The following is a 26012-nucleotide window of genomic DNA, read 5'->3' as shown; positions in this document are numbered from 1 at the left end:
ACTTCGGTTGGGTTGGGTTGGGTTGGGTTTCCTCCTCTCCTTCCCACCCCTCTTAGTATCTGTAAGTGGATACACCATGGCAATTACTTAGTGAGTCTGCTCAGTTGGCTATTGTTGGGTGTTGTTGTTGCATTTGCCTTGAGGCGTCTCTTTAAGTCAGATCATGGAGTTTTCTGATTGACTTGTTTCAAATGTTGCAGCGACTCTTGCTGGTTACTGGTTTCTTGTTGTCTAACCATAATATATGAAAAACGTTTTAGTTTTGTTTGCTGATTGCTGCTGCTGCTGCTGCTGGTGGGTTACCTCTCAGTGGGGCAGTGGAAAATTTTTATTTAATTTTTTTTTTTTTCGTTAACGGGCAAAGCTATTAAATGAAATGCAATTTTCACGTGATGCGCATTTTGAAATGTTTATCTACGAGTTTGAAATATTTTTATTTCATTTATAATAATACAGTAGACACTAACAAATTAGAACATTCAGAAATAAATTACAAATTAACAATTACTATTTCATATATCTGTTTTTTTATTCGTTGTGGGAAATTGCTTAGTTATGCTTGGTTAAAAAAGTTTGTTTAAATATTAGAAGAAAATTTATTAAATATTGCGTATACGTAATAATTTTGATAGTACTTACTTATTGAAAGTAAATGACAATATAAATGGAACTCTATTGGGATAAAATTGAGGTAAATTAACAAAAATTTTATACCTCAGCAGGATGGAATAATAAAATTCATCAGTTTTTGTCTCTTTGTCTGTCTGTTTGTATACAAACTAGACTCTTAGTTTTGAAGCTATTAATAGGAAACTTTGAATTTCAACTTCTATCTCTTCTAAGTAGAAGATTTCTTAGAATCAGATCAATTGGATAACTATGACATATAACAATTAGCTGAAATTTTAAGTGCTATGTCAAAAAAAAATGGACAAAACCCTTAAAGCTGTAAGTAAGAGAGAGATAGCCAGTGAGACGAATTTATAATTTGCTTTTATTACATGTTTTAGTTGTTTACTTAACACTTAATATTGTCTAACAATTCAAATATTTAAAAAATGAAATTTACCTGTCAACAAATTGATTCTAATTTACGATCCCATAGTGTACCAATTTGTTTGGGGGGGATTTTTGTTAAATTACTTTGCAGTTTGCATTAATTGTATTTTTCCATTTGTTTTTAGTTCATTTAAACTTAGGATGATCTAATTTTAAAGTACTCGTAAATATTGCAAATAATTGACGACAATTCTTTATCTCCTTTGTTGACGTAGGAACTGTAGTTGACATGTGCCATGAGTTGTTCTCCAATTATATAGAACAAGTAGATAAAACCCTTTACATGTATGTATATCCAAGTATTTCAGTGACTTTTGTATAAGGTACTAACATTATCTGGTTCGTGTATTCCGTTGATAATGATTGGATACAAGTTTAATTTCATTTGTTTAGAAACTTAATATCCGTTATCATGTTGTGGAATCGGCTTAAAGATTTATGATATCTCGTCTTAATATTGACTTCTGAATTGGCTAACAGTTGAAATACACATAACAATAAAATGATAAAGTTTTTTATCAACTCATTTTTCTTATCAATAATAGTTGATGTTCTAATAAAAAGAAATACTTATTTGATATCGAAATCACACAAAACACTTACCAATAAATTAAATGACCTGACAGGGACTAAATTATTTTGTTACTATAAAGATATGGAAATGTTTTTTATTTCGTTGGGTTTTTCCATTTTTTGAATGGACTTGGAATTAGAAGTAAATACATTAATGGGAACAGTGGGTCGGACCCTGGCTTTATCATATCTATGTATATATAATGATGCATCTAATGATCTAAGGAACGGAACTGAAAGAGTTATGTATTTTCTACTTCAAATTCTTTTGAGTTTTGTCACTTGTTAAAGATCTACAGGTTTAAAAAGAATAAATAAAATAAATTATAATAATTACAGCTGGAGTTTGCTTAAATTATTATAATTATATATGGAATTATTCACAACAGATTTCAAACAATTGATTAAAATTGAGTTGCTTTAATTGATAATAATGATGGCATGTCAATATTTATATAAATTTTATTATGATTACATCAAAAGATAACAAAAATTGTGTTTTTTATAGAGGAAACAAAAAAGATGGATGCAATTAATGGATTTAAAATTTAAAAATTAATAAATTAAATGCAATTTCTGAAAATGCAAACTTTAAAAAACTCTCAAACTTAAAACAAAGGTATTTACTTATTTTTGAAACACCACAACTAGTCAAAAATTACAATGTGTCGATGTCTAAGAATTACCGATTATAGTTATAGTTCACTTGAATGATGCGACATTTAAAAAGTTCAAATTTCTATGAATTCTTTTTTTTTTAAATTTAAACTATATACAAAATTAGAAAACATTTCGTGATATTTTTTTTTTTTTTGTTAAGTCAAATTATGTACTATATAACTAAAAGAAAATAAGTATGTATGTGGTGGTCACCAGGTTAGCACGTTTTTGGGGTTTTAAGTTTGAAAAACTTAAGCAAAAAAATTTTTGGCAAGACTGTGTGTGCTAAACTATTGACCAGCTGTAATTCTATTTTGTTCGAAATAACAACATTTATCGGTTATCATATATGTAAGTACAATAAATAATCAACAAAATACTAAAAAAAAATTATTCATTAAATTACTCGGGAGCAGAAAAGATCAAATTCAAACTTAGAAACCAAAAAAACGCCCTAATCTAGTGACCACCACTGTTGTAATAAAGGAGGACTTTAAGCTTACAGTTTCTTTCCTTTGATTTTCTTAATGAAAATGAGTTTTCTGGATTTTGACGAACGATAAAAACCACCAAAAGGGAAAGAAAAGCGAATCCTTATATTTTTAATTTTACTTTATTGTCATGATTACCTTTGGCAATACTTGCCTTTTGTCCTTTTAGGATACAAAAGGTTCGTATAAACTAAAGTAGCATCTAGTTTGTGGCTCAGTCGAGACCAACTTAAACTATAATGTTTTTCTTGGCGAATTTGAACCTCGACTTAGGTGGCTTTTCCCTCCTGCAAAGCAATACTAAAAGGTGGTTCCATCGAGGATAATAGAAAGGGTTGTGGATTAACGAATCACTTTTCATCATTCAAAAGAATTCAATCATTTAAATAAACGTTAAAAAATAAATAACTATATCTAAAACATAACGTCTTTACAAATATAAGAAAATCTATGAACTTTCTATGATTAAAGTGTTTGTTTGATCTCATGCAACTGGATAATAGTTTAAGTCCATATATGTATAAGCTGTTAATTGATTTTGGATTCAGATAATGCATTTTGTTAACTAAATATCAAAGGAAGATGAGGTTTATTATAATAATTCATATTTTTGTTGTTTTTTTTTGGGGGAAGGTTTTATGGAGACTCATTATAAAGAAATCGGGAAGCCAGTTAAATAGAATTAGTCTATATCTACTGTCATTATTCACCGATATCTTTGGATCTTGGAGAATCGCTATAATGAAAGGTAATTGCTTAGATCAAACAATCGGGAAGTTCATTCACATGCCATGGATTTATAACTTTTTGTACTTTAATGTATATTTAATGGTTAAACCGTATTTCTCACGAAAAGCAACCGGAATTACGTTTAATCGTGAATTCCTGGAAGATGTTATAAGAAAAGTAAGTGCTGTGTATTTCAATTTTCGTAAACGAATAAAAAAAAAACTATCATTCACTCTCATTACCATGCAAATCGTGCCTCAAATATTTTAAATGCAAAATATATCAGAAAAATGAAGAGGCAAAAAAAATAAGAGAGAAATTAAAATGCTTAAAACTTGTTATTTACTTTTTGTCAATGCTTAAATTCGCAATGCGTAATATTTTTTTCATTTCTTTTTCATTATCATATTAACACTCATCGTTAAGTATTATAAACAATAAATAAATTGATTTACTTCCGCAATTGATTTCCGGATCTGCCTCCGTCTGTGCATTGTCTTTGCGAGGGGATCGAATTGATCGAGTTCAACATTGAGTAATTAACTTATTAGTATGCAAACTACGATTAGCATTAGCTCTAAAGATTGTTGCTTCTGATTTGAATTGTATAAAGATAGTTGCTTAGATGATGTGATGAGTCAACCGAATACATTGAAATCAAGAGACGACACTGACCTTGCCTGGTGTCAAACACCTGAGCTGCATTTTAATTGAGTGTTGAGTGTTTTTTTTTTTTTTTTTTGTTGAGATTTCTTTTTGGCTAAAGAGAGCTGTGGGGGATGGTTACAATTGGGTCACATGGGTAGCAACTTGTCAAATGGGTTACCGAGAATAGTTTGTATATGGCATTATAAGCGGAACAAGTGCGGAGGTGGGGTGAATCAACTTCCTTGCTCATGACATTCATAAAACCGGTTAAAGTTCATTCATTCATTAATTTTATTTACGTATTTCACTCTTTGCTCATTTGGGTATATTGGGACTTAACAACTAAAGTATTTTGTCACTTGAAATACTTTGTATTAATACCAAAAAAAAGTCATCAGATTTAAACAGATAAATTCTTTATAAGAAATAAAGAAGCAACCTTCTAAATAATACCGATAATAGACCCAAGACTATAAATTTAAACTAATAGCACCAGAAATAAAAATCCCATCTCAAAAGTCTTTTGACCAGAAATATAGTGAAAATTCAAAACTCGATAATGCTGGAGTAAACTCCACGGTCCTTTGGAGTCCAGGGGCCTAAATCAGATAAAATTGATGTATTAAGGCCCGTTGATTCTTTAAAACTTTGGAAAGGTAATAACATTTTTAAATTGTTACCCTTTTTACCACTGAATTTTAATTATCAATTATGGCGGATATACAATTGATTGTAAAAATATATATAATTAAATGTTGCCTGTTTTGATTGATTCCGGCAAACGGTGACAATATTTACTGCAATGTTAATGAATGTTAAACGACAATTACGATTCTTACGGGGTATGTCGAGGTCGGCCACGCCTTTTTTTTTCATTAACAAATTATTTTGGCTTGTGGCTTTTAACTGTGCACTGGCACAGGTCTTTCTTCTAACTGACATTACGGAACACACCCTTAAAATAATAAATACATGTGCATACATATTTAAAAATGTAAAATTTTAAGGTTTTAATGCAAATTTAAAGTTTACTTTCTCAAGCAAAAAATGAGAAATAAGTCATCTCGCCGACTTCGGTGTACCATGCACAAGTTAACATATATTTTAAATTCCCAAAACCAAATGTTTGTATGTATGTATGTTTGTTAAATTATTTTACATTTCTCATCATAGCATATGCTATCTCCCTCACTCTTACACTACTAGCCAATGGCCAACTTCGCCATTATGGGTCGCCTAGTAAAGCACGATTATACGTATATATTCCATGTTCATTGTCCGATTTTAATCAAACTTGTTAGGTTGGTAGAAATAAAAAAGTTTTATTGTCGAATTTCATAAAGATAGTCAAAAAATTGCAAGTGGAAATCTACTTTTTCTAAATTATGGAGACAAAATAGTGTAAAGAATTACAAGTGGGGAAGTGGGCGTGGTAAAAATTTTTAAGCAAACGAACCCCGCTCGCTACTATGCACTAGGATTGGTTTGGTAGCTTTATCTCTTATAGACTCCAAGATCTGGGTGTTCATACAGACGGACAGATGTACATATATGGCTAGATCGACTCGGCTGTTGATCCTAATCAAGAATATAAACACTTTATGGTGTCGGAAACTTGTCCTTGTACAAATGTCTAAACAATTTTATAATACCTTGTGCATTTTCATGTGCTTTTGGCTGTAGCTTCATAAATTTGTTGATATGCCAAACAAAAGGATACAGTCTTTGATTGTTCGATATTTCCTCAAGCCAACCAAACCAAAAATTATGAAAATTATAGCATAAATTCCAAAGAAGGAAACGTAAGGAAAGTTTTTCGTAGTTTTTTGAAATACTCAAGGGTCCTTTTTTAAATCTAAAAGATTTAAAGAACAATCATTAGGTCGGGCTGTGGTTGTCCATGTATAATTGTGACCAAAAACTTTTGAATGGTTACGGGGGTTGACACATTGCAATTGACAACACATCCGGAAGTAAAACAAAAGCGAAAAAAAGTGTGGCTGAGGGGTCTAGGATGGTTGCATCACCTAATATACTAGGAGGGGGTCCAGCCAAGTGTACCAAGTGTATTCACAGTGAATAATGCAAAGAAACAAATGATTATTATGGCCCTTTTAGGCATATGGACTTATTTAGTTTAATAGTTATGTATTTACTGTACCAATTCTTAAATCGTATATGAGGTACCAAGCCTAAACAAAAAACAACGAGTTATTAATTACTAAACAACAAATATTAACACATTTATAATTAAAATATTGCTATTTGAATTGCAAGCAAATAGCATAAAAACCAGCTTAATCGATGCAATTTAAGGTCAATTAAACTTCCATCCGACGATGATGTTTCTGTGGTAGTTAAATTCTTGGAATAACCCTTAAAGGAGACCACACACTGATAGGAATCGGCATCATCATCATTGTCATAGACAGCCACAACAGTCGTTGCATTAAAGTAACCATCTTCATTCTCTTGAGGATCATTGGTCACCACTTTGACGACATCTTCGTCATTCGATCTGTCAAGTAGAGTAGAGTAGAAAGTTAAGTTTCAATTGTCACAGTTCAAAGTTCAAGTCCTTCTTTCACTTACGTAATAGTCAATGTGGGCTTTGGAAAGACATTTGAGACCTTGCACTCTAATTGAGTCTCATTGTGGATCTTATTGTGATACAGATTCAATGTATAATTCCTCACATCAATCACCTGGACCCGCTGATGAAGGGTAATGGTTTCCGTTCCCGTCTGCACCACACATTTGTAATCTCCCGTTGTGTCTATAGTTGGATTAATCAGAGCCAAAGAGCTATATCTCTTATTTGGATCCGTAGAGCTTTCATAGGAGCTATCAATATCATTTTTGTAATCAGGCTAAGGGATGGGAAAGAGATGTTTAAAACATGATGATATATACTTAACATTTAACATACAATTGGAGCAGGTGGAGATCCACGTATCCATTGATAAATGGTTTTGTCATCTCTAAACCATTTCACCGTCAAAAACGAGTCTGTGTCATTTAAAGTGTAATCACAATCCAATACAGTGGGTTCCATCTCTTCATTTTGTAGTTCAATCACCACAGGTTCACTTTCTTCTTTAATTGGCAAGCATAATCCACCTGAATTAGTGTAAATAAAGAGTAATTTAGACTAAGTTTTTAATTTCTAAGTTTCATGCTTCTATTATATAAAAATATAAACAACAAACAGCTATTTTAAATGAAGGAACTCTAACTAGATAATCATGTTCTTTATGGGGTCAGAAATTCTTTCTTTTGTCTGTTGCAAACATTTTGACATTGTCTTTGATATACCATTTCACTCTATGGGTGCATGGTATAATAAAAGATTTATGTAATTTCCAGTATAAGTCTCACTATCTCAAATTTCGAAGCGACATTTGTCATTTCTAAGAAGTAATACAAACTATAAGGACATCCAAACAACCTCACTCCCCTTCACAAAGCAGCGGATGTTTACTGCAATTGAGAGTAATAAAAAATCTAATAAACAAATCGGTTTCCCAGAATCTAATAAACAAAAATGTTCCCCAAAATCATTTTAAAAACAAAACAAAAGCGAGACTCTTGTCACCAGTTCAAAAAGGCTCCCAAAACAAAAGCAGATTTTAGATTTTTTAATACAGGGATAAATATTTCATTTATATACAAGGTAATTTAGATCAGTTGATACATTTGTATGTAAACTAATGAACCGAATAGAGGTACCTACTAATCTTTAGCTCTTTAGCTCTCTAAACACCTCTCAAACATTTATAAGCGATTTTTTCTATGGGAAACGTTACGGAAAAAAGAGGATTCAAAAAATATATATGAAAAAAATAACAAATATCACAGACTTTTAAGATTCATTACTAAAACAAGAACTCCAAGGGTTTAACCGCCAAAATATACAAGGAGTCGTTCGACCCTCACAAAAATGACATACATACATATACATATACATATGTACATTCTTGACCAGCATTACTAAACAAGTCGATTTAGCTATGAACATAAGATCTAACTATTCTACGACTGGAATATACTCTTTTTTTTCTAAATATTACGAGTCTAAAATTGTGATTAATATCTGGAAACTTTTATTGTCTGTCAAAGTTTGGACTAAGAAACAAATGCGTGTAAGTTGTAAGTTGGAAATGTATGAAATTTCATTCATAGAATATTCACAATATCTTAAGAATTTTTAACAGGTGGTCAAGACGGAAGGAACTCCCAATAAGGATGTAAGAAATAGAACAAAAAAATTGACATTTCAGATTAGATATATTTTTCAGCGAGAGACAACAAAAGGTATCCATATATAGAATAAGAATAGATCCTGTTTTTTCATAGGTGTTTACTACGTACTGGACGGAGAAGTGTGTTGTTGATATAAGTTTTTCCAATTTCTCGAAAAGGCTTTCTTCTTTTTTTAAGTTTTTGAATAATTATTCGTTCATCTCAAGTAATGTCAATTCTTTTGAGTGTCAAACTATATATTTGATATCTTGAAAGTCAAAGCCGCCAAAACATACCACAAACTAAAATTTTAATTGTTATTGAGTCCATTAAGATCAGCTGATAACCTGCGAAGGCCCCCTTTTCGATGCGTACGGAAACCTTTTCTACGTTACAATGTTGACACATTTTCATTTTAAATTCAAAATAAAATGCTTCTCGTATATAAAACTAAAACAGACTTATCAAATTATAACTATACCGCTATTAATATCCGATGTGAACTTGAATTTACCATATGATACTTGCATGTATGAACAGTTTTTGTGGCAAGTGTAGACATTACCTATCTGTTTGTTACGTTTTTGTAGTAAAAAATGCAAACCAAATTTATCACCAGTCTTATGCAAAAGTATTTAAGAAAAACTATAAAGGGACAAATAGTTTAAAAACTCTGTTAAAATTTTGAAAATTATTCTTTTCAGTTTACGAATAAAAAATGCAAATAAATGAAACTAATTTTCCATATTTTGGAATTTATAAAAATGTCCTTCACTTGTCGATCACATGACCTCACATATGAGAATTGTCAGACTATGGAAATTTTCCTTTTGATGTTGTATTACTTATATGAACTGAATATTTCATCTGACTCAAATGGAACATGGTTTTATATGTATGGTAATTTCTATTTGGCACATGTATTCATTGACTTTGAAGCTTTTATTAATGAAAATAAAGGAAAGAGAAAAACTTTTTTGTGCGAAAAAAAAAAACAGATGCCTATTACATTTAAAAATAGACACAAATCATTGTATACATTCACATTTCAGTTTTGGTATTTAAGCCAAGTAAATATTCGCCAGTTTTAGTAAGTTATTAACTACACTTATTCCTTTGAATTAACACAAAATATCGAAACTTGTAGAAACAGGTGGAAAATTCATTTGAAAACTATTTGAAGGTCCGTGTTATCACTCTATACATAGATCGATGTATGTATATATAAATCACATTTTCGTTTTGTTTTTCAGTTTTTCTTTTCGCATTCGTTCAGTTTTCAAATGTTTATGTGCAAAAGCTTTCATATATACATTTGTACATATATCTTTTATATATTTGGTACGTATTATTCACGCGACGAAATGATTTCATTTCTTAATTTATAAATAGGTCGCCAAAACTTTTCACATAATTCATCATTCTTTTTGTTAATTGAAATGATTTTTACATGTACCTGTTTGTATCCAGGCAATCACTATAAAGAAAACAATTGTGCGATGCAGCATTTTGAATTAAGTTTTAAACACTTTTATTATTTTTGCACAACTTTCACAAATCCGTTTGTATATATGTATAACAATTTCAGAGTGCTCTCTGCATGGTCAAGCACAAATGTCTGATATATCACGACTGAAACTGAACGTTTCTAGCCGCAGCGAGGATCGACCAAACGCGTCGTCAAAGAGCGCAAGAAGAGAATTGAAAAAAAAAACGAAGGAACAACAACCCACCAAGCACAAAACAACAACAGAGTGTGTGCCGGCCTGCTGATCGCAAGATACACTCAAAACACACATATGTATGTACAGATAGGTGGTGTGCACACCACACAGATACACACACACGTGCACACAGAGAGACACACACCAATTCACTTGGTAGCTACTGTAGCCCGTGCCACTTGTACGCGTTTCTTTTGCAGCTGCTGCAGTATTTGGGGGTTGGACTTTCCGCTTCGGTGATCCCCCACGCTTCTCTCCCGAATAGTCAGTTACTTTTTGTGTTCTGCTATCTCTCTGTGGGCCCTCTGTGGACATGGTTAAGCGGGAAACACACGTTCACCCAGGACAACCCGTAGGGCGGGGGGACCCCAAATGATAGATACATTCGTTTTCATAATGATCATTCTAATACATACATACCTAAGTACAACAAAAAAATGCACATGTGTTATAGTAGGTATATAACAATGTCAGAGCATTGCCTTAGTCTTTCTCTTCTGTCTGAGGCCAGTTAAACCCAAAGTGGTTGGTTCCAACTCGGTGGTTTACAAAAAAGCGAAAGAAACAACAGAATACAATAGAGCACGAACACAACCCTTTGGGCTGAGGTGGCATATAAAGTTTTCCATATACATAACTATATATGTATGTACTTACTATGTGTATATAACTATAGTCGTAGGTGTATAGAAATTAGATACCATAACCATACACCTTAAGTACGAATCTAAATGTAAGCAAGTTGCGGCAACGACTTGACTATACCCTTTATTCCAATCGGTTTACTCCTCTAAGGATATGCCCGCGTCACCATTGGCCAAACGTTTTCTTTTTTTTTCTTTTCTTTTCATTACTAAATATCTCCTAAAGTAAATTTTCATTTAGTTGTCGACATTTTCATGCAGATTGAAAGACAGTATTCTTAGTTAAAAATAAAGGCTTAAATTTTTTAATTGCCACAAACATTTAACAAATTACAGCTTTATTCAATTAATACTAAAATTAAAAGCATTAAAATGAGATAAAGGATTAGCAAAGTTAGCACTTGTAAATAACAATTGCTAATCCTGATATATGGCTAAGATATACATAGATATAGGAATATAGATAAATAAACCCAAAACGATTAAGTAATAGTTGGTAAATTTGTTAGCCCAGGTTTAATATCTAATATATATAGGGAAATTCTAATTTTAATTGTGATGATTTGCTATGATTTTGATTTTCAAAGTAACTTTTTAAATAAATTGCAGCAAGTTATTGGTTAATATATATATTAATATGATAAAATATGTTATCCACATTTTCGCTGATGCTTCTTAAGAAGCAAAAAAATAAAAATCGTACCATTTATAATGGTCAAATATTTATTTAAAGCATTTTTGTAAAATTTATTTTTTGTTTGTAGGTTTTGATCCTTTGGAAATCAATTCATAGCAAAAGTGATTATTAGTCGCTTTATTTATTAAACATTTTTAGATTAGTTTAAACGACTTGGATAAACTCTTTACTCAATTGTTACAGGGTATAGCAAAAAAGCGGCACCTCACGAAGGCCGAAAGTGTCACATAATGTTACTACATAGTTACATATTGAAGTTTTTAAATCCGTTAGTTACATTTTAAAGACATTCCACTATTGTTTTACAAAACTATGCAGAACTGAATACGATATGGTCTGTATGTAAATGTATTTTAGTCTATTACGGACAAGGGAGAGGAAGGCGTGGGATTATTTTTTAGCCTTTCAGCAACTTTCAGTCCGGTTTTATCTTTAGCAAACGGCACTAAACGTTGTACATATTGCTTTTTCCTTGTCTCTTCACTTATTAACGCTTAGTAAAATTTAACGAAAACATCATGTTTATAGAATCTTCATATGAAAATATATACTTATATGTATGTCTGTATAACTAATAGTTGTCAATGAAAGAATAAGTAACAATCGTTAAGAAAAAAATAAACCAATTAAAGGATGTTTTCTAAAATTCACTTTTTACATATCAAATGTTAACATTAATCATTCTGATTTTACTTTTCTGTAAAAAACAATTAAGTAGTAAATAAAAAATAGTTTAAACAAATACCACAAATGAATGAAAACAAAGTTCTTCTGACTCTAACTTTTGAATAGACAAACGAAAATGGACAGATTTGGTGGGTTATTGGCCATGCAAACATGAAAGGCCCAGACTAACAGATATTTATTTATATACGTTATGGTAAAGTTAAATCAGATGTGTTGATTTATGGCTGATTTTTGACGCCTCTCAGATATCTCTTTTTCTTTCTAATACATATAAAATGCTTAATACGGTCAGCTGCATTAGCTAAGTAATTTAGGTTTGGCTATAAAATACATCGGTACCTTGATAGTCTTATATCTACCTGGAGTATTCAACATGTCTTTTACATTAAAATAGTTGTAAATCAATCCATTTTTTTGTATTCTATGCATTACAATAATTGTCACTTTCCAAAACCTGAACTCTGTTTAAATTCTAAAGAAATTTTCAATTTCCGCATAGTTAGATTGAAGCGCATTGTAAAAGCGAATTTTGCATGCTAGAAAAAGTACAAAATAGAATAGATAGAACAGAGCTGATCTATCAGTAGGTAGGTGCTCATATAATTACAACAATTAACCGATTGACAATGACTAAGATATAATGACTCAGTCAGATGCAACAAACACAACAAAACAGTAATATATAAACAATTAAAGTTGTTTGGCAGTTGATAAAATGGTTTACCTCTATTAAAAACAAATTTAATGGTTGTCTCATCGTTAAACAAAAACAAAATAATTAATAAATGCATTTTTCGGCTTAATATTTATCTAATACGTAATTATTCTCCCTTGTAGACCGGTTTGCGTTTCTCGGCAAAAGCTGCCAAGCCTTCGAGACGATCCTTAGTGGGTATAACTTGAGAGTAGCAAACTTCCTCAATAGAATAGCCCGTGCTCAAATCCACTTGCATTCCCTTGTCAATGGCCAGTTTCGCCATGCGCACACCCACTGGGCCATTAGGGAGAATTTCTTCTGCCAATTTGATGGCCTTCTGATAGGCAGCATCTTTTGTTTCATTTTGCTGTACCACATGATTGACTAGACCCAATTCCTTTGCCTCCGCACCATCCAAAACGCGGGCTGTAAAGATCAACTCTTTGGCCAAAGCAGGAGAGAGAATTCGCGGCAAACGTTGAGTGCCTCCTGCACCGGGAATAATGGCCAATCGAGTCTCAACTAGACCCATTTTGGCATTCGTAGATGCTGTGCGTATATCACAGGCTAAAGCCATTTCTAGGCCGCCACCCAAAGCAGCTCCGTCCAGGGCCGCAATTACAGGCATTGGCAGCTGCTCAATACTGACAAGAAGGCTACGCAATTTGGTAACAAATTCTCCTGTCTCATCCGTGCTCATGCCTAAAACAAACATAATTAATAGTGACCTTTGTTAATGATATGTACATCCTCACCTTTACGTTCCTTCAAATCGGCACCTGCACAAAATATTCCTGGACTAAGACTTCTTAACACCACTACTCTAGAACCATTATCTCGCTTGATATCCTCCAGGATGTCACCAAAAGTCTCTACCATTCCGCGACTGAATGAGTTTTTGGCTGCCGCTCGATTAAGTCCCAGCACAGTGATACCCTTCTGCGAACCCTCCAAACGCTCCACAAGAACTTTCAAGAAATAAATAATTTTTAATTAATGCAATTGAAGTAAATAAGAATCGCAATATATTTTACCTTCATCGCCATCTCCAAGAGAATCTGCTGCAACGGTATAGTGACGACTTGGACAGGAGTAGGAACCTGTTACAAGGGGTCGAACTAGGCGAGCTGCTCCTCTCAAAATCAGAGACATTTTTAGAATAGTTTTAAAATTATCTTTAGAAAACAAATTATACAAGATAAAAACGAAAACTGATTACAAAACACCGGCAGAAACAGCTGATTAGAGATGGGAGATATAATCATTGATGGCCGATAGCACATTTTGCTCCGGAATGTCGATTAACCGATAGGTTTTTGATATTGCAGCCCTGGTGGTATCGGATATATATTTATCGATAAGTCCAAACCTCGACCGGTGGTGATTAAATTCTTAGTGAAATTTCTAAAAAAAGCTTTTTAACCAAAATTTTAGCAATTACGATTCGCTCACAAATAAAGCAGTCACCAAAACGGGTTGTTTTACCCCAAAGTGGAGGGCTGAAACAATTTTACAGCTGCGTTATATGGGAACACAAGTAGCACTTCCAACAACAACAATAAGTGGAACGAAAGGGAGATCATTTCTGGTTAGTACTGAGAAATGGGAATGGCCATGAACCCTGCAAATAATACCTAATACATTCATTTGGATTTCCAACAGGTTGCTGCTGCGAAAGGCAGCGCAGGATGTTAGTTCGCAGTGTCCAGCTTTTCCAGCTCCACAGAGCAGTAGTTAGTAACCTGCGGCATAATCATCAGATTGGCGGATGGAAATGGAACCATGAGCTCTCTTGCATATCTGCGCCTAAACTCCCGGGACGTATGCGTCTCGGTATGCGGTTTCGCTGCAGCGGCAGTGGCAGCGACTCCGGAAAAAAGAAGGAGCCGACACTATTGGCAGGCGTTGGAGTTGCCGATCTCCCTAAAGCTGACAAACCCGCTGAGGTGACCACCAAGAATTTCGAGGTAAAAACCACCAAGGGCATCTTAACCATCACGACGACCATTGAGGATTCAAAAATCAATGAGATTGTTTTTGAAAAATCGGATCTATCGCCAGTAGCAAAATTAAAGGAACCGGTTCTAGCAGCTGCTGCTATTAATCTTATGTCAAACATACCACCCATACAACCAGCTGGAGGAGTAGATGGAGGCAATCTTTCTTTACCACCCAGTGGAGAAAGTAAAACACCCCCGACTGCTGGCGCTGCTCCACCACCGTCTCCGCCACCCCAAGATTTAAAGAGTCCCAGCGCGTCAGCGGCAAGTATTGAGACTGTTGCTCCCGTAGTAGTTCCTGCTAAGCGACCTCGATTTGATTATCGTACCTCTCTGGAACGCAATTTTGTCACCCCGTCCAGAGCCATTGCTGATTTCATGCTAAAACCAAGTGATCTGGAATGTTTGCCAAAAATTAAACGAAGATCACCATACGAGCAGGAGCCGCCTATGACAGTCTACTGGAGGCGGGATGTCGAAGCCAAAGCATTGAAAGTTTGGGGATCTCGGGAAAATATGATACGTGAGCGTCTTAAACAAGAAGGGGAGCGGAAGCAGTATCAGCAGAGTGAGTGAAAATTCGTTGTATATCCAGCTTGTGATATTAGAGCTAATCATTTTGACTCTGCAGATATGTTTACGGTTAAGCGACGACTACGCGATTATCGCCGCGAAATGGGATCCCGTACCAAAGTGATGGCCGACAATCACGCAGAGAGTGCAAAATCAGGACAAGTGGTTGCCACAGCTATTGCCATGTAAGAAGATTCATTATTTTTGCAAACCAATACAATCTTTTAATTCGTTTAAATCTCTTGTTCTTAGAAATGCAGCAAATTTACTTGTCAAATTTGGCGGTTGGTTGTATAGCGGTTCACATAGCATGTTCGCAGAAGTTATACACTCGCTAGCAGATTTAGTAAATCAACTAATTCTCGCCTTTGGCATATATAAATCATCACAGAGTCCAGATATTGATCATCCGTATGGCTATATGAACATGCGGTATGTTTCTTCGCTTATATCCGGAGTTGGCATCTTTTGTGTGGGCTGTGGTCTGTCTGTCTATCATGGTATTGAAGGCATCATCCATCCAGAGCCAATAGGAGATCTATTTTGGGTCTATTGCATATTGATGGGTTCCCTTGTCTCAGAAGGAGCAACACTGATTGTGGCCGTCAATGAGCTGAAACGAGCAGCTGTTGTGAATAACATGACGTTCAAAGAATATGGTACGGTCCGCCATTTACATTACGAAAACAGAGATAATCTTTTTTCCCTTTTCCAACAGTGATGTCTGGCAAGGATCCTTGCGTAAATGTGGTGCTTTGTGAGGATGCCGCTGCCGTTGCGGGCGTTGTGGTAGCCGGCACCTGCATGGGACTGAGCAGCTATACGGGATCACCACTTTTTGATGCCGCTGGATCATTGGTGATCGGGGCTCTGCTCGGAGCAGTTGCCTCATTTATTATCTATACAAATGCGAATGTTTTGGTGGGTGTTTCCATTGCCACAGATCGCATTGAGAAAATTAATTCTGCTTTAGAGGCTGATGTTATGATTAGAGCTATATATGATGTTAAGGGCATTGACATTGGCAATGCGCGAGTGCGTTATAAGGTAGATAACTTTAAGAATCAAATGATTATCTCAGTACTGAAGTATAATTTTCTCCTAAGGCCGAACTGGACTTTGATGGAAGAGAACTAACACGCTCATACCTTGATAAGCAGGATCTTGGCAAGTTATTGACGGTAGGTCGATTCAAGCAATACTTTTGTTTTTCTTAATTAGAGTTATATAATAATTTGCCATTGTTTCCTTTATAGACTGTTCGCAATTTCCAAAATACAGAAGAATTGGAAGCATTTCTTTTAACTCATGGTGAAAATATTGTGGACTTAATGGGCGGTGAAATTGATCGTATTGAATTGAATTTGCGGGTAAGTTGAAGCTAAACTATGCAAAACATTTGATTTCGAATTCATGGTATTTCGTTTTTTTCAGGCTCAATTCCCGGAAATCCGACACGTCGATTTGGAAATACTCTAAGCAACCTTGTACGTAGTCTGGTTGTCTGTTAAATTGAAAATGTAGAAAAAAATTAAGCTTTGGGTGATTCGGGTGCTTTCCATATTTGAAATTAACGCCTGTGTAACATATAATTATTTACTTTGTATTTTCAAGTTTAATTATATTTTAGATAATAAGCATAAAATGTGCACTGTAAAGATTATAAAACATGCGAAAGCAGTCAAAAGTAAATGTAAAACGAGTAGTAGGACAAAAATGTGTGAATACTTTTGACTGTCTCTTAAATGTATATTTTTTTTGGTTAAAAGTCTTTGACAAACGCTTCTCCACACACACTGACACATACCCCTCCTTATTCATCACCCTTGTACACATGAAACCTGGTTAATGTAGACACTATGTATATCGAAAAAAAATAAGAAATAGCAAATAAATGCAATTAATGTCAATTGATGTTCAAATGTTTCCATTTTGCAGGTTCAAAAAAAAAAAAAAAAACATTTTTAAGTGCTTTAGCGAGCCTTCCACTTAACAGACAACAGTGCGTGTGGGAGCGGGGAAAGAGAAATGATCACTGTTATTTAACAGGAGAAGCCACTTTCACTGCTCTGCTCTTGCAACGCTGTCCGGTTTTACCGTTGGGTCAGTCTTGTTTGGCGCGTGAATTGAAAAGGTTTAATCGGCAAAAACCATCAAGCGGAATATTCAATGAAAAGAAAATTACAATAATCAAGTGTTTAATTTCATTTATCTAATTATAAATCTGTGAAAATTTACTGTCAAGTGGAAAAAATTGATTTAATATACATTAAATTAATAATGAACATGTCTGACACGTAATCTGATTATGGCCAATGTGAGATTATTTTCAATTTAAAAACCACAAAAAAAAAAAAAAAAACAAATCAAGTTCGAAAAAACATTTTAAAAATCCGCAACAAAAACATTTACACTTCGTGTCTGGGATAAACAAAGCCTGACAATTGTTTAACCATTTCAGTTGATAAACAAACTGCAAGGGTAAGGTTAAACAAAAGACTTGTAAATGAAGTTTAATTATATGTTTTGTTTTTTTTTTTTGTTTGTGAGTAAAAAAAAAGAAGAAAAAAATGGATTAAAATATGTTTTTCATGGCTTTAAATATGCTTTTCGTTGTTAATTTTTTTCAACATTCCAATGTGCCTATCATGTCGTTTTTTTTTTTTGGTTTACCCTAACGTGAAATGGGTATACTGAATATATGTTTTAGAATTTTATGATTACTGAAGTAAATATTGAACTTTTACTTTAAAATTTTCAACGAAAGAATGTTTGAACGTTAACTAATGGCGACGATTTTATTTTCGCATCGTTTAAGAATTGACAATAAAATTTAAATATTATTATAAATGATTATCTGTCTAAAGGGCAAATGATTTAGAAGCAAATCAAGTTGACAAATTTAATGAGAAACGAAAGCGAAAGCTAAAATAAACTTTGATTCCTACAAATTTATTCGTTATAAAAGTCAAGAACAGGGCTATAGACTCAAATAATTGTTTGTATAAAAAATTACTTCTTTAGGGCAATCACCTGAATCTAAAATCTAGACGTATTTATGTTCACTGATAATCGTCAAAGTGTTAATTGCCGCTTTAAAAGTAAATCGAACAATGGAATTGCTTTAAGCAAAACCCAATAAATCTTTTTCAGATGATAATTAACAAGGGTGTAGATATTTCGGTAATGTATAAAATAAACCGAACTTTTTGTTTCGTTTTTTGACCTATTAACGGTAACATGACTTTAACAATGGGAAGGCGAATGGATGTTCAATTCGCATGCTAATTAAGTGTAAGCTCTTGGAACTGTTTCTATGACCGGGTTCTAGCATTTTGTATCGAGAGAGAGAGAGAGAGGGACCATGATATTTGCCATCAAATTGAAGTGTGTGGCATATACAAATTGAAAGCACAAACTTGACATCAAGACATTGAAGCAGCATTGTGAGACTCTTGAATTGAGTTAAACTGAGTGTGCTAAATGCTGATTCAGTTCCAATTTTCATAGCCATTGCCAAAGCAGCAAATGAATTGGCAATTTTTTTGCATGTATTTTCAGTTTTTGTAAATTGCAATAGAAATCAATGCCACTTGGAATAGAGACAATGGGTAAATGGGCAATCAATTGAGATTCGACTGCATTTGTCTAGATGAGCGGATGAGGCATTTGCCATAGACAACAACAACAGCAACAGCCAAACACAACCAACAACTGGCAAATCTCTGCAATCTCTATATACCTAACAATTAGTCAAATAATGAGGTCTCATCTTTCAGTTCACAGTCGGATGATGATGCTTCGTTGCTGGTTATGGCTTCTGCCGCTGCTCGTGATTTCGGTATCCTCTCAGCAGTCCCCCAAACCGCATATTATCTATATTCTTGCAGATGATTTGGTAAGCACATAATTATCACAAACTTTTCCAGCATTGTCACAAAATGATGAAAATAATTATCTTTGTGTTTTTTTTTTTTTTTTTTTTTTTTTGCAGGGTTTCAATGATGTGGGCTTCCATGGCTCTGCTCAGATACCGACACCCAATATTGATGCCTTGGCCTATTCGGGTTTAATACTTAATCGTTACTATGTAGCACCAATTTGTACACCCTCGAGATCATCGCTGATGACAGGAAAATATGCCATACACACGGGTTCGTTTAATTAAATTCTTTTAACCAAATATGGTATTGAAATTGAAAATTCTATATATTAGGTATGCAGCATACAGTATTGTATGGGGCAGAGCCAAGAGGTTTGCCATTGGAGGAGAAACTCTTACCGCAATATCTCAACGAATTGGGGTAAGTTATAGAGAAGATTATACAATTACAGATCGATTGCCACTTGTCTCTCTGAAATGTTTTCTATTAAATATGATATACATATATACAGTGGCGAGCACATGTGGATACATGTTTTGATACTGTGACTTTGAGTGGCTGTAAAACCCACATAAATGCATTAAACGATCCCAAATTTTCAACAAAAATTCATTAATAATATATAAAACGAAAAACAAGATTTATTTTTTATTATCCTTTCCTTAGCTCAAATAATCCTGAAAAAACTTAAAAATGAGCATGTATCCACTTTATGTATATATATTTAAGATAAGTGAAATTAATTTGCCTCTTCAAATATTTATAGAGCTAACAAAATAATGAAGTGCTTAACAACATTTTATTAATTACACATTTTTAATTAACTAACTTCACTTTAAATGCAATGTTGTAAAGAGCTTTAGATACCACAGATTCATTTTTAAGAATCGTAGGTATACATTTTTTTTCTTTTCTCTGTAGTGGCAAAGGAGTGGAAAGAGATGGACATTTATTATTTCCAATTTCTATTATATGTATGTATTATTATACACAATCGATAGCGAATTAAATTTTGGAAAATACTTACATATAATACCAATAACAGAAAGATGTTCCAATCACTTCTAAAGCCAAAAAGGTTTGGTCAGACCAATAAGTGCAACGGAGAGTTAAACAAATTAAAAAATATTAAATCCAATTATATTTCTTGGCTCTCATTGCAAACTTTATTCTGGAACCAACAAGCAAGAATTTTACTATGTAGGGAGTCCAAAAAGAGGGTATCCAGACCACCATGAATCGGTCGTTGACAAGATAAAATATTATATTATATAATTTATACGCAACGTGTCCAACAAATATTTAATGTATGAATACAGACAAAGACTTATTAAATGTGTCCACAATTGTATGAACAACATGTTGTATGAGTAATATTTTACAAAACTTTAGAGTCGCTTAATTTACATAAACCTAACTTGCTTTTCGTTTAGATACACCTCACACATTGCCGGTAAATGGCATCTTGGCCATTGGAAAATGCCCTACACACCGCTGAGACGTGGTTTTAGTAGTCACGTTGGTTACTGGACAGGACATCACGATTACAACGATCATACAGCAGTCGAGCATGGTTTCTGGGGTCTGGATATGCGAAATGGCAGTGAAGTTGCCTACGAATTGCATGGGCAGTATACAACAGATGTGATAACACAACATTCCATAGATGTGATAGCCAATCATCCGGTATCGAAGGGACCATTATTTCTCTATGTAGCCCATGCGGCAGCTCACTCTGGCAATCCATATAATCCGCTGCCAGTGGCCGATGATGAAGTAATTAAATTAGGGCGCATTGAACATTATAAGAGACGGAGGTATGCGGGTGAGTATTAATCAGAGATGTGGTTCCCAGACCATGTCAGAGATTGCCAAACAAACACACAGCAATTGCATGTCTGATGGTGATAATGATGATTCCTCTTTGATCCCAGCCATGGTTAGCAAATTGGATGAGTCGGTGGGCATTATTGTGGATCAATTGCGAAGGTCCAACATGCTGGAGAACTCGATTATTGTATTTGCCACAGACAATGGTGGAGCCGCCGAGGGTTTCAACCTGAACTTTGCTTCGAATTATCCACTGAGAGGAGTGAAAAACACGCTATGGGAGGGTGGTGTTCGTGGCGTTGGTCTCGTGTGGTCACAGCGATATCTTAAGCGTCCACGAGTTGCTGAACAAACGATGCATATCACAGATTGGTTACCAACCTTTGTTGAAGTTGCCGGTGGCAAGGAAGCCCTGGCCAATCTTAGTACTTCACTCGATGGTCAAAGCATTTGGCAAGCCCTTGTCCAAGATGAGGCTTCCCCGCGTAAAAGTGTTCTGCACAATATCGATGACATTTGGAATAGTTCAGCCTTAACTGTGGGCGACTGGAAACTAATCAAAGGAACCAACTATAAAGGAGCCTGGGATGGCTGGTACGGTCCAGCCGGTGAACGGGATCCACAACAATATAATTGGCAACAGGTAGCCAAAAGTTTGGCCGGCAAAGCTATGCTTCAGTTGAAAGTTCTACCAAGTCGTGCCGACCAGCAGAGACTGAGATCAGCTGCCACGGTGAACTGTGCGAAACAGCAGACTAATACCCAAAAGGGCAGTGTCTGTAATCCTCTGCAAACACCCTGTTTATTCAACCTGCGTGATGATCCTTGTGAGCAATACAACTTAGCTGCCCAGTAAGTTTACTTTACTCCACACATTGGATTGAAGCTCTTGAATATTTTCATCTTTGATTTAAGATATCCTTTGGTGCTCAATTCTCTGCTATCAGAGTTGAAGCATTTCAATTCCACTGCCATTCCGCCTTCCAATCTACCTGATGATCCTCGAGGTAATCCCAAATACTGGAACTATACATGGACGAATTTTGGTGACTATCCCAAAAACAGTAATCAAAATGTCTTGGGTGATATTAGCATGTTAATGGAACAATCTATAAAGACTGTTTATATTAAAAGTTCTTAATTCTTAATGTAGCTTATAAATATATGTACATACATCTTTTATTTCCATCAATTGCTTATATCTTTCTTGTATACGATTTTCTAATTGATCTTTCCATTTCTCATGTTCTTCTGTCTCAATAACTACGAACGGAAATAGGTTAATCTATTAAGAATAAATCACAAATCGTCATTTATCGATATGAACAATTACATCCTCCATATCAGTAGTTTTCAAATGATTCAATTCCTTTTGTGAATCACTGTAATAATCTATTTTTGGGTTCCCAGTTGTCAAGTCTATCTGGACCACTTTGACAATTACTGCTCCATATAAAAAAAGTCAGCCACTTGTGTATAATGCTATCTCCTTCGACCTTGGGGTCACCAACATGTCTTTATACATTTGAGAATCACAAATCACGCACATTAATGAATTCTTCAGATGTCTAGCAAATTCTATTAACAGAGAAATAGAATATAATTAAGTTATTTTGGTCACTCTATATTAACTGGTCCCTCCTCTTTTAGCTTAAAGAAGTGAATATATAAAATGAACTTTAGAGTTCAAAGCCATGCTTGCCATTTTTCGCTTCAACAAGTTGCAATTCCCAACTGGTTTTAGTGTTAAAGTAGTGTCATGGCCGTACAATTCCTCTGGAGCGCTATCTTTTTTAACGAAACAAGCGAAAATTCTTATAAAAATGTCGTCGCAGGATTGAGCATTGATCTTCCAAAGATTGCCAGATCTTCAAATACTAATACTTTTATTATAAAAATGTACTGGGCAGAGATATGTAATACTTCCTAGATTCTACTAGTAAGATATGCCCCTCAGACATGTTTGGGCCAAGTTTGGTTATAAGGACCAGTCACGCTCGATAGTGAAGATCTTCCTAATCTTGATTAGTGCAAAAGTCTAAAACATGTATATAATTTGTATATTTATTTATTTTAATTCTTAAGATTATCAAATCTGGCATAATTATTATTTTCTCTAACTTTTTTTGGGTTTTGTTTTTGCCTTTTGCATTTAAAATAAGATGAACTTACACAACTAAAATAGAAGTCAATGGTCTAAGAAATGTTTATGTGTATGTGGAAATGGAAAATAGCATATGATATAGCATAAGATGAAGATTGGTGGGGCTTGAGGTTGGTATTAGGTAAAGGGGTATGGAATTTTGGGGACAGGGATAGGTATAGGCACCCGATAAGTCGGGTTTCCATAGTATTCTGAAAAAGTCTTAAAATAGAGGTATGGTTTTCAATGTCTAAAGTTTATCTAAGATGTGTGAGTGTGTCCTGTAATCGTTTGTCTATGAATGTTGGTGGGTGGGTGGAATCCTTTCAATATCTGTAGCCACTGCCATCGTTGTCACCGTTCTGGCCACCGGGTCCGAAGCCATTGCCATTGCGTCCCTGGCCTGGTTTGCCGCTTGAGTAGCCTTGGCCATCATTGTCCTGACCGTTTGATCGACCGCCAGGACGACCACTGGAATAGCCATTCTGACCGTTTAGATCCTGTCCTTGACCACCTGGGCGACCGCTGGAATAACCACCTGCCCCGAAGTCTTGACCTTGGCCGCCTGGACGTCCGCCTGAGTAGCCTTGTCCATCATTGTTATCCTGGCCAATTACACGGCCACCAATGATTACACGGCCGCCATCACCGCCGTTACCGTTGCCGTTGCCGCCTGGACGTCCACTGGAGTAGCCACCTTGACCCAAATCTTGACCACCTGGCCGTCCGCTGGAGTAGCCACCTTGACCCAAGTCTTGTCCGCCTGGACGGCCACCGGGGTAGCCAGCATCTCCGCCGTTTCCATTACCACCGGGCCGTCCGCTGGAGTAGCCATTTTGGCCTAGGTCCTGGCCGCCTGGACGACCACCAGAGTAACCGCCACCTCCATTGCCATTGCCTGGACGTCCGCTCGAATAGCCATCGGCTCCCAAACTCTGGCCTCCGGGGCCAGTTCCTGATCCTGATCCGGAACCAGAACCATCGTTAGCATCGCCCTCATATCGGATTTGTGGCCGGTATCCCTGTTGATCAGCTTCGTACTCGACAATCTTGATGAAATTATAGAGAGAATAGGAAAAAAACGAATTAGCCGTTAATATCGTGATCATCTTCATCTCTCGTGTCGTGATGCCCTCCTCTCAGCCAACTTCGCGCTTACTTGCTTCCTTCCATCGGGCAACAGAACATTGTACTGGCCGGTGGTGAAGTCACCGTCGCGCATCTCTGAATGCCCGAATGAGAGCCCACTTGGAGCGTCCTCAACTTGGTAATTAAATTCGTATTTAGCGGGTTCCTACAGGGGTCGCGCCAGCGTGTGGAGAAATAGAAAGAAAGAGACAGATAGAGAATAGAAAAAGAGAGAGAGACAGTTTGAGAGATTGGGAAGAAAGTGCGTAAGCAAAAACGAAGGCAGTGCAAGAGACGTAAGGCGAGCAGGTGCAGCAATTAGGGCAGAGAAGCAATCCACACGGAGCAAAAGTTTTCAGTGAAGGCGGTGCAATGACCAACCAACTCGGAAACCTACCCAAAACTACTTACATCGTTGTCATAGTCCGCTCCATTGCCGTTGCCGCCTGCACCACCTCCAGCGCCAGCGCCGGAAGCAGGAGGTCCATAAGAATCGGAAGGTCTGCCTCCAAAGCCGCCCTGTCCTTGGCCGCCTTGTCCTGGAGCGCCATAGCTGCTCGAAGGACGACCACCGCCATTGCCATTGCCGTTGCCGGGAGCACCATACGAATCCGAGGGTCTGCCTCCAAAGCCGCCCTGTCCTTGTGCACCTTGTCCTGGAGCGCCGTAGCTGCTTGATGGACGACCACCTCCGTTATTACCATTGCCAGGAGCACCATAAGTATCCGAAGGTTTGCCGCCTAGACCGCCGCCTTGTCCACCTTGTCCTGGAGCTCCATAGCTGCTCGAAGGACGACCACCGCCATTGCCATTGCCGTTGCCGGGAGCACCATACGAATCCGAGGGTCTGCCTCCAAAGCCGCCCTGTCCTTGTCCACCTTGTCCTGGAGCGCCGTAGCTGCTTGATGGACGACCACCTCCGTTATTACCATTGCCAGGAGCACCATAAGTATCCGAAGGTTTGCCGCCTAGACTGCCGCCTTGTCCACCTTGTCCTGGAGCTCCATAGCTGCTCGAAGGACGACCACCGCTATTGCCATTGCCGTTGCCGGGAGCACCATACGAATCCGAGGGTCTGCCTCCAAAGCCGCCCTGTCCTTGTCCACCTTGTCCTGGAGCGCCGTAACTGCTTGACGGACGACCACCTCCGTTGTTACCATTGCCATTGCCAGGAGCACCATAAGTATCAGAAGGACGACCACCCTGACCACCACTGCCACCACCACCGTTGGCATCTGGAGCACCATAACTATTTGAGGGCGGCAGATATGAGTTCACTGGCGGTTCAGGACGTGCCAGAACCGCCGTCACCAAGAGCGTTAGGCCCAATAACTTAAACATATTCCACACAATTTAAATTCCCTGTTTTTGCTTGGCCTTTTCGAGGAGCTCTAGCTTGACTTGAATCTTGGAGCACTGCCGAATTCTGACTGATCTCTGGCTACAATGACAGCGTATATTTATATGGCAGCACAATTTCAGTTCAACTCACAAAACGAAACTGAAAGTGACTAGGAGTTGGCCGAATCATCTATGCTCAGCTATGATGCGGTGGCGGTGGCGGTGGCAACCACACCGAACAGCTGCCGTTGCTGCTGCTGCC

General features: G+C 36.2%; 5 protein-coding genes across 7 annotated transcripts; 2 read left to right on the top strand and 3 right to left on the bottom strand.

Annotated features, from left to right (window-relative positions):
* Positions 1-6260: 6260 nt before the first annotated feature.
* On the bottom strand, positions 6261-10076 carry LOC137577261 (uncharacterized). Of its 2 annotated transcripts, none has more exons than XM_068290682.1 (4): positions 9859-10076; positions 7090-7280; positions 6753-7030; positions 6261-6678 (listed from the first exon to the last, which is right to left on the bottom strand). In XM_068290682.1, the coding sequence occupies exons 1-4, from the start codon at positions 9908-9910 to the stop codon at positions 6411-6413; spliced, it is 789 nt and encodes a 262-aa protein (XP_068146783.1). In that variant the 5' UTR covers positions 9911-10076; the 3' UTR covers positions 6261-6410. The 2 variants fall into 2 exon arrangements, with proteins under 2 accessions (XP_068146783.1, XP_068146784.1); XM_068290683.1 differs by lacking the exon at positions 9859-10076 and adding an exon at positions 9448-9579.
* A 2797-nt stretch (positions 10077-12873) lies between these two features.
* Positions 12874-14102, bottom strand: LOC137576997 (methylglutaconyl-CoA hydratase, mitochondrial). Its single transcript, XM_068290353.1, has 3 exons — positions 13886-14102; positions 13607-13819; positions 12874-13553 (listed from the first exon to the last, which is right to left on the bottom strand). The coding sequence occupies exons 1-3, from the start codon at positions 14001-14003 to the stop codon at positions 12976-12978; spliced, it is 909 nt and encodes a 302-aa protein (XP_068146454.1). The 5' UTR covers positions 14004-14102; the 3' UTR covers positions 12874-12975.
* On the top strand, positions 14052-17338 carry ZnT49B (Zinc transporter 49B). The gene is made up of 8 exons (XM_068290352.1): positions 14052-14439; positions 14514-15419; positions 15483-15609; positions 15677-16083; positions 16143-16471; positions 16531-16605; positions 16681-16794; positions 16859-17338. The coding sequence occupies exons 2-8, from the start codon at positions 14540-14542 to the stop codon at positions 16901-16903; spliced, it is 1977 nt and encodes a 658-aa protein (XP_068146453.1). The 5' UTR covers positions 14052-14439; positions 14514-14539; the 3' UTR covers positions 16904-17338.
* Positions 17339-17406: 68 nt separating this feature from the next.
* LOC137576523 (arylsulfatase B) lies at positions 17407-22330 on the top strand. Its single transcript, XM_068289692.1, has 7 exons — positions 17407-17905; positions 19204-19322; positions 19419-19578; positions 19641-19728; positions 20742-21133; positions 21243-21990; positions 22054-22330. The coding sequence occupies exons 2-7, from the start codon at positions 19215-19217 to the stop codon at positions 22277-22279; spliced, it is 1722 nt and encodes a 573-aa protein (XP_068145793.1). The 5' UTR covers positions 17407-17905; positions 19204-19214; the 3' UTR covers positions 22280-22330.
* An 860-nt stretch (positions 22331-23190) lies between these two features.
* Positions 23191-25815, bottom strand: resilin. Of its 2 annotated transcripts, XM_068289908.1 has the most exons (3): positions 24821-25815; positions 24441-24575; positions 23191-24330 (listed from the first exon to the last, which is right to left on the bottom strand). In XM_068289908.1, the coding sequence occupies exons 1-3, from the start codon at positions 25748-25750 to the stop codon at positions 23608-23610; spliced, it is 1788 nt and encodes a 595-aa protein (XP_068146009.1). In that variant the 5' UTR covers positions 25751-25815; the 3' UTR covers positions 23191-23607. The 2 variants fall into 2 exon arrangements, with proteins under 2 accessions (XP_068146009.1, XP_068146010.1); XM_068289909.1 differs by lacking the exon at positions 24441-24575.
* Between the last annotated feature and the right edge of the window lie 197 nt (positions 25816-26012).

This window comes from Drosophila tropicalis, unplaced genomic scaffold (genome assembly GCF_018151085.1).
Source record: "Drosophila tropicalis isolate 14030-0801.00 unplaced genomic scaffold, ASM1815108v1 contig_593, whole genome shotgun sequence".
Classification (NCBI taxonomy): domain Eukaryota; kingdom Metazoa; phylum Arthropoda; class Insecta; order Diptera; family Drosophilidae; genus Drosophila; species Drosophila tropicalis.
Note: the sequence above shows the minus strand (reverse complement) of the source record. Positions and strands in the feature narration are given on the sequence as shown.

Coding starts and splice junctions, on each gene's coding strand:
- LOC137577261 (XM_068290682.1), bottom strand. CDS start 9,910: ATGCTGCATCGCACAATTGTTTTCTTTATAGTGATTGCCTGGATACAA. Junction 7,281..9,858: donor GATTGCCTGGATACAAACAG/GTACATGTAAAA, acceptor ACACTAATTCAG/GTGGATTATGCTTGCCAATT. Junction 7,031..7,089: donor GATCTCCACCTGCTCCAATT/GTATGTTAAATG, acceptor CCCATCCCTTAG/CCTGATTACAAAAATGATAT.
- LOC137576997 (XM_068290353.1), bottom strand. CDS start 14,003: ATGTCTCTGATTTTGAGAGGAGCAGCTCGCCTAGTTCGACCCCTTGTA. Junction 13,820..13,885: donor TCTTGGAGATGGCGATGAAG/GTAAAATATATT, acceptor ATTTCTTGAAAG/TTCTTGTGGAGCGTTTGGAG. Junction 13,554..13,606: donor CGATTTGAAGGAACGTAAAG/GTGAGGATGTAC, acceptor TGTTTGTTTTAG/GCATGAGCACGGATGAGACA.
- resilin (XM_068289908.1), bottom strand. CDS start 25,750: ATGTTTAAGTTATTGGGCCTAACGCTCTTGGTGACGGCGGTTCTGGCA. Junction 24,576..24,820: donor GAGCGGACTATGACAACGAT/GTAAGTAGTTTT, acceptor CGACCCCTGTAG/GAACCCGCTAAATACGAATT. Junction 24,331..24,440: donor TGCCCGATGGAAGGAAGCAA/GTAAGCGCGAAG, acceptor AATTTCATCAAG/ATTGTCGAGTACGAAGCTGA.
- LOC137576523 (XM_068289692.1), top strand. CDS start 19,215: ATGATGATGCTTCGTTGCTGGTTATGGCTTCTGCCGCTGCTCGTGATT. Junction 19,579..19,640: donor AAAATATGCCATACACACGG/GTTCGTTTAATT, acceptor TCTATATATTAG/GTATGCAGCATACAGTATTG. Junction 21,134..21,242: donor TAAGAGACGGAGGTATGCGG/GTGAGTATTAAT, acceptor CTTTGATCCCAG/CCATGGTTAGCAAATTGGAT.
- ZnT49B (XM_068290352.1), top strand. CDS start 14,540: ATGTTAGTTCGCAGTGTCCAGCTTTTCCAGCTCCACAGAGCAGTAGTT. Junction 15,420..15,482: donor GCGGAAGCAGTATCAGCAGA/GTGAGTGAAAAT, acceptor TTGACTCTGCAG/ATATGTTTACGGTTAAGCGA. Junction 16,472..16,530: donor ATGCGCGAGTGCGTTATAAG/GTAGATAACTTT, acceptor TTTTCTCCTAAG/GCCGAACTGGACTTTGATGG.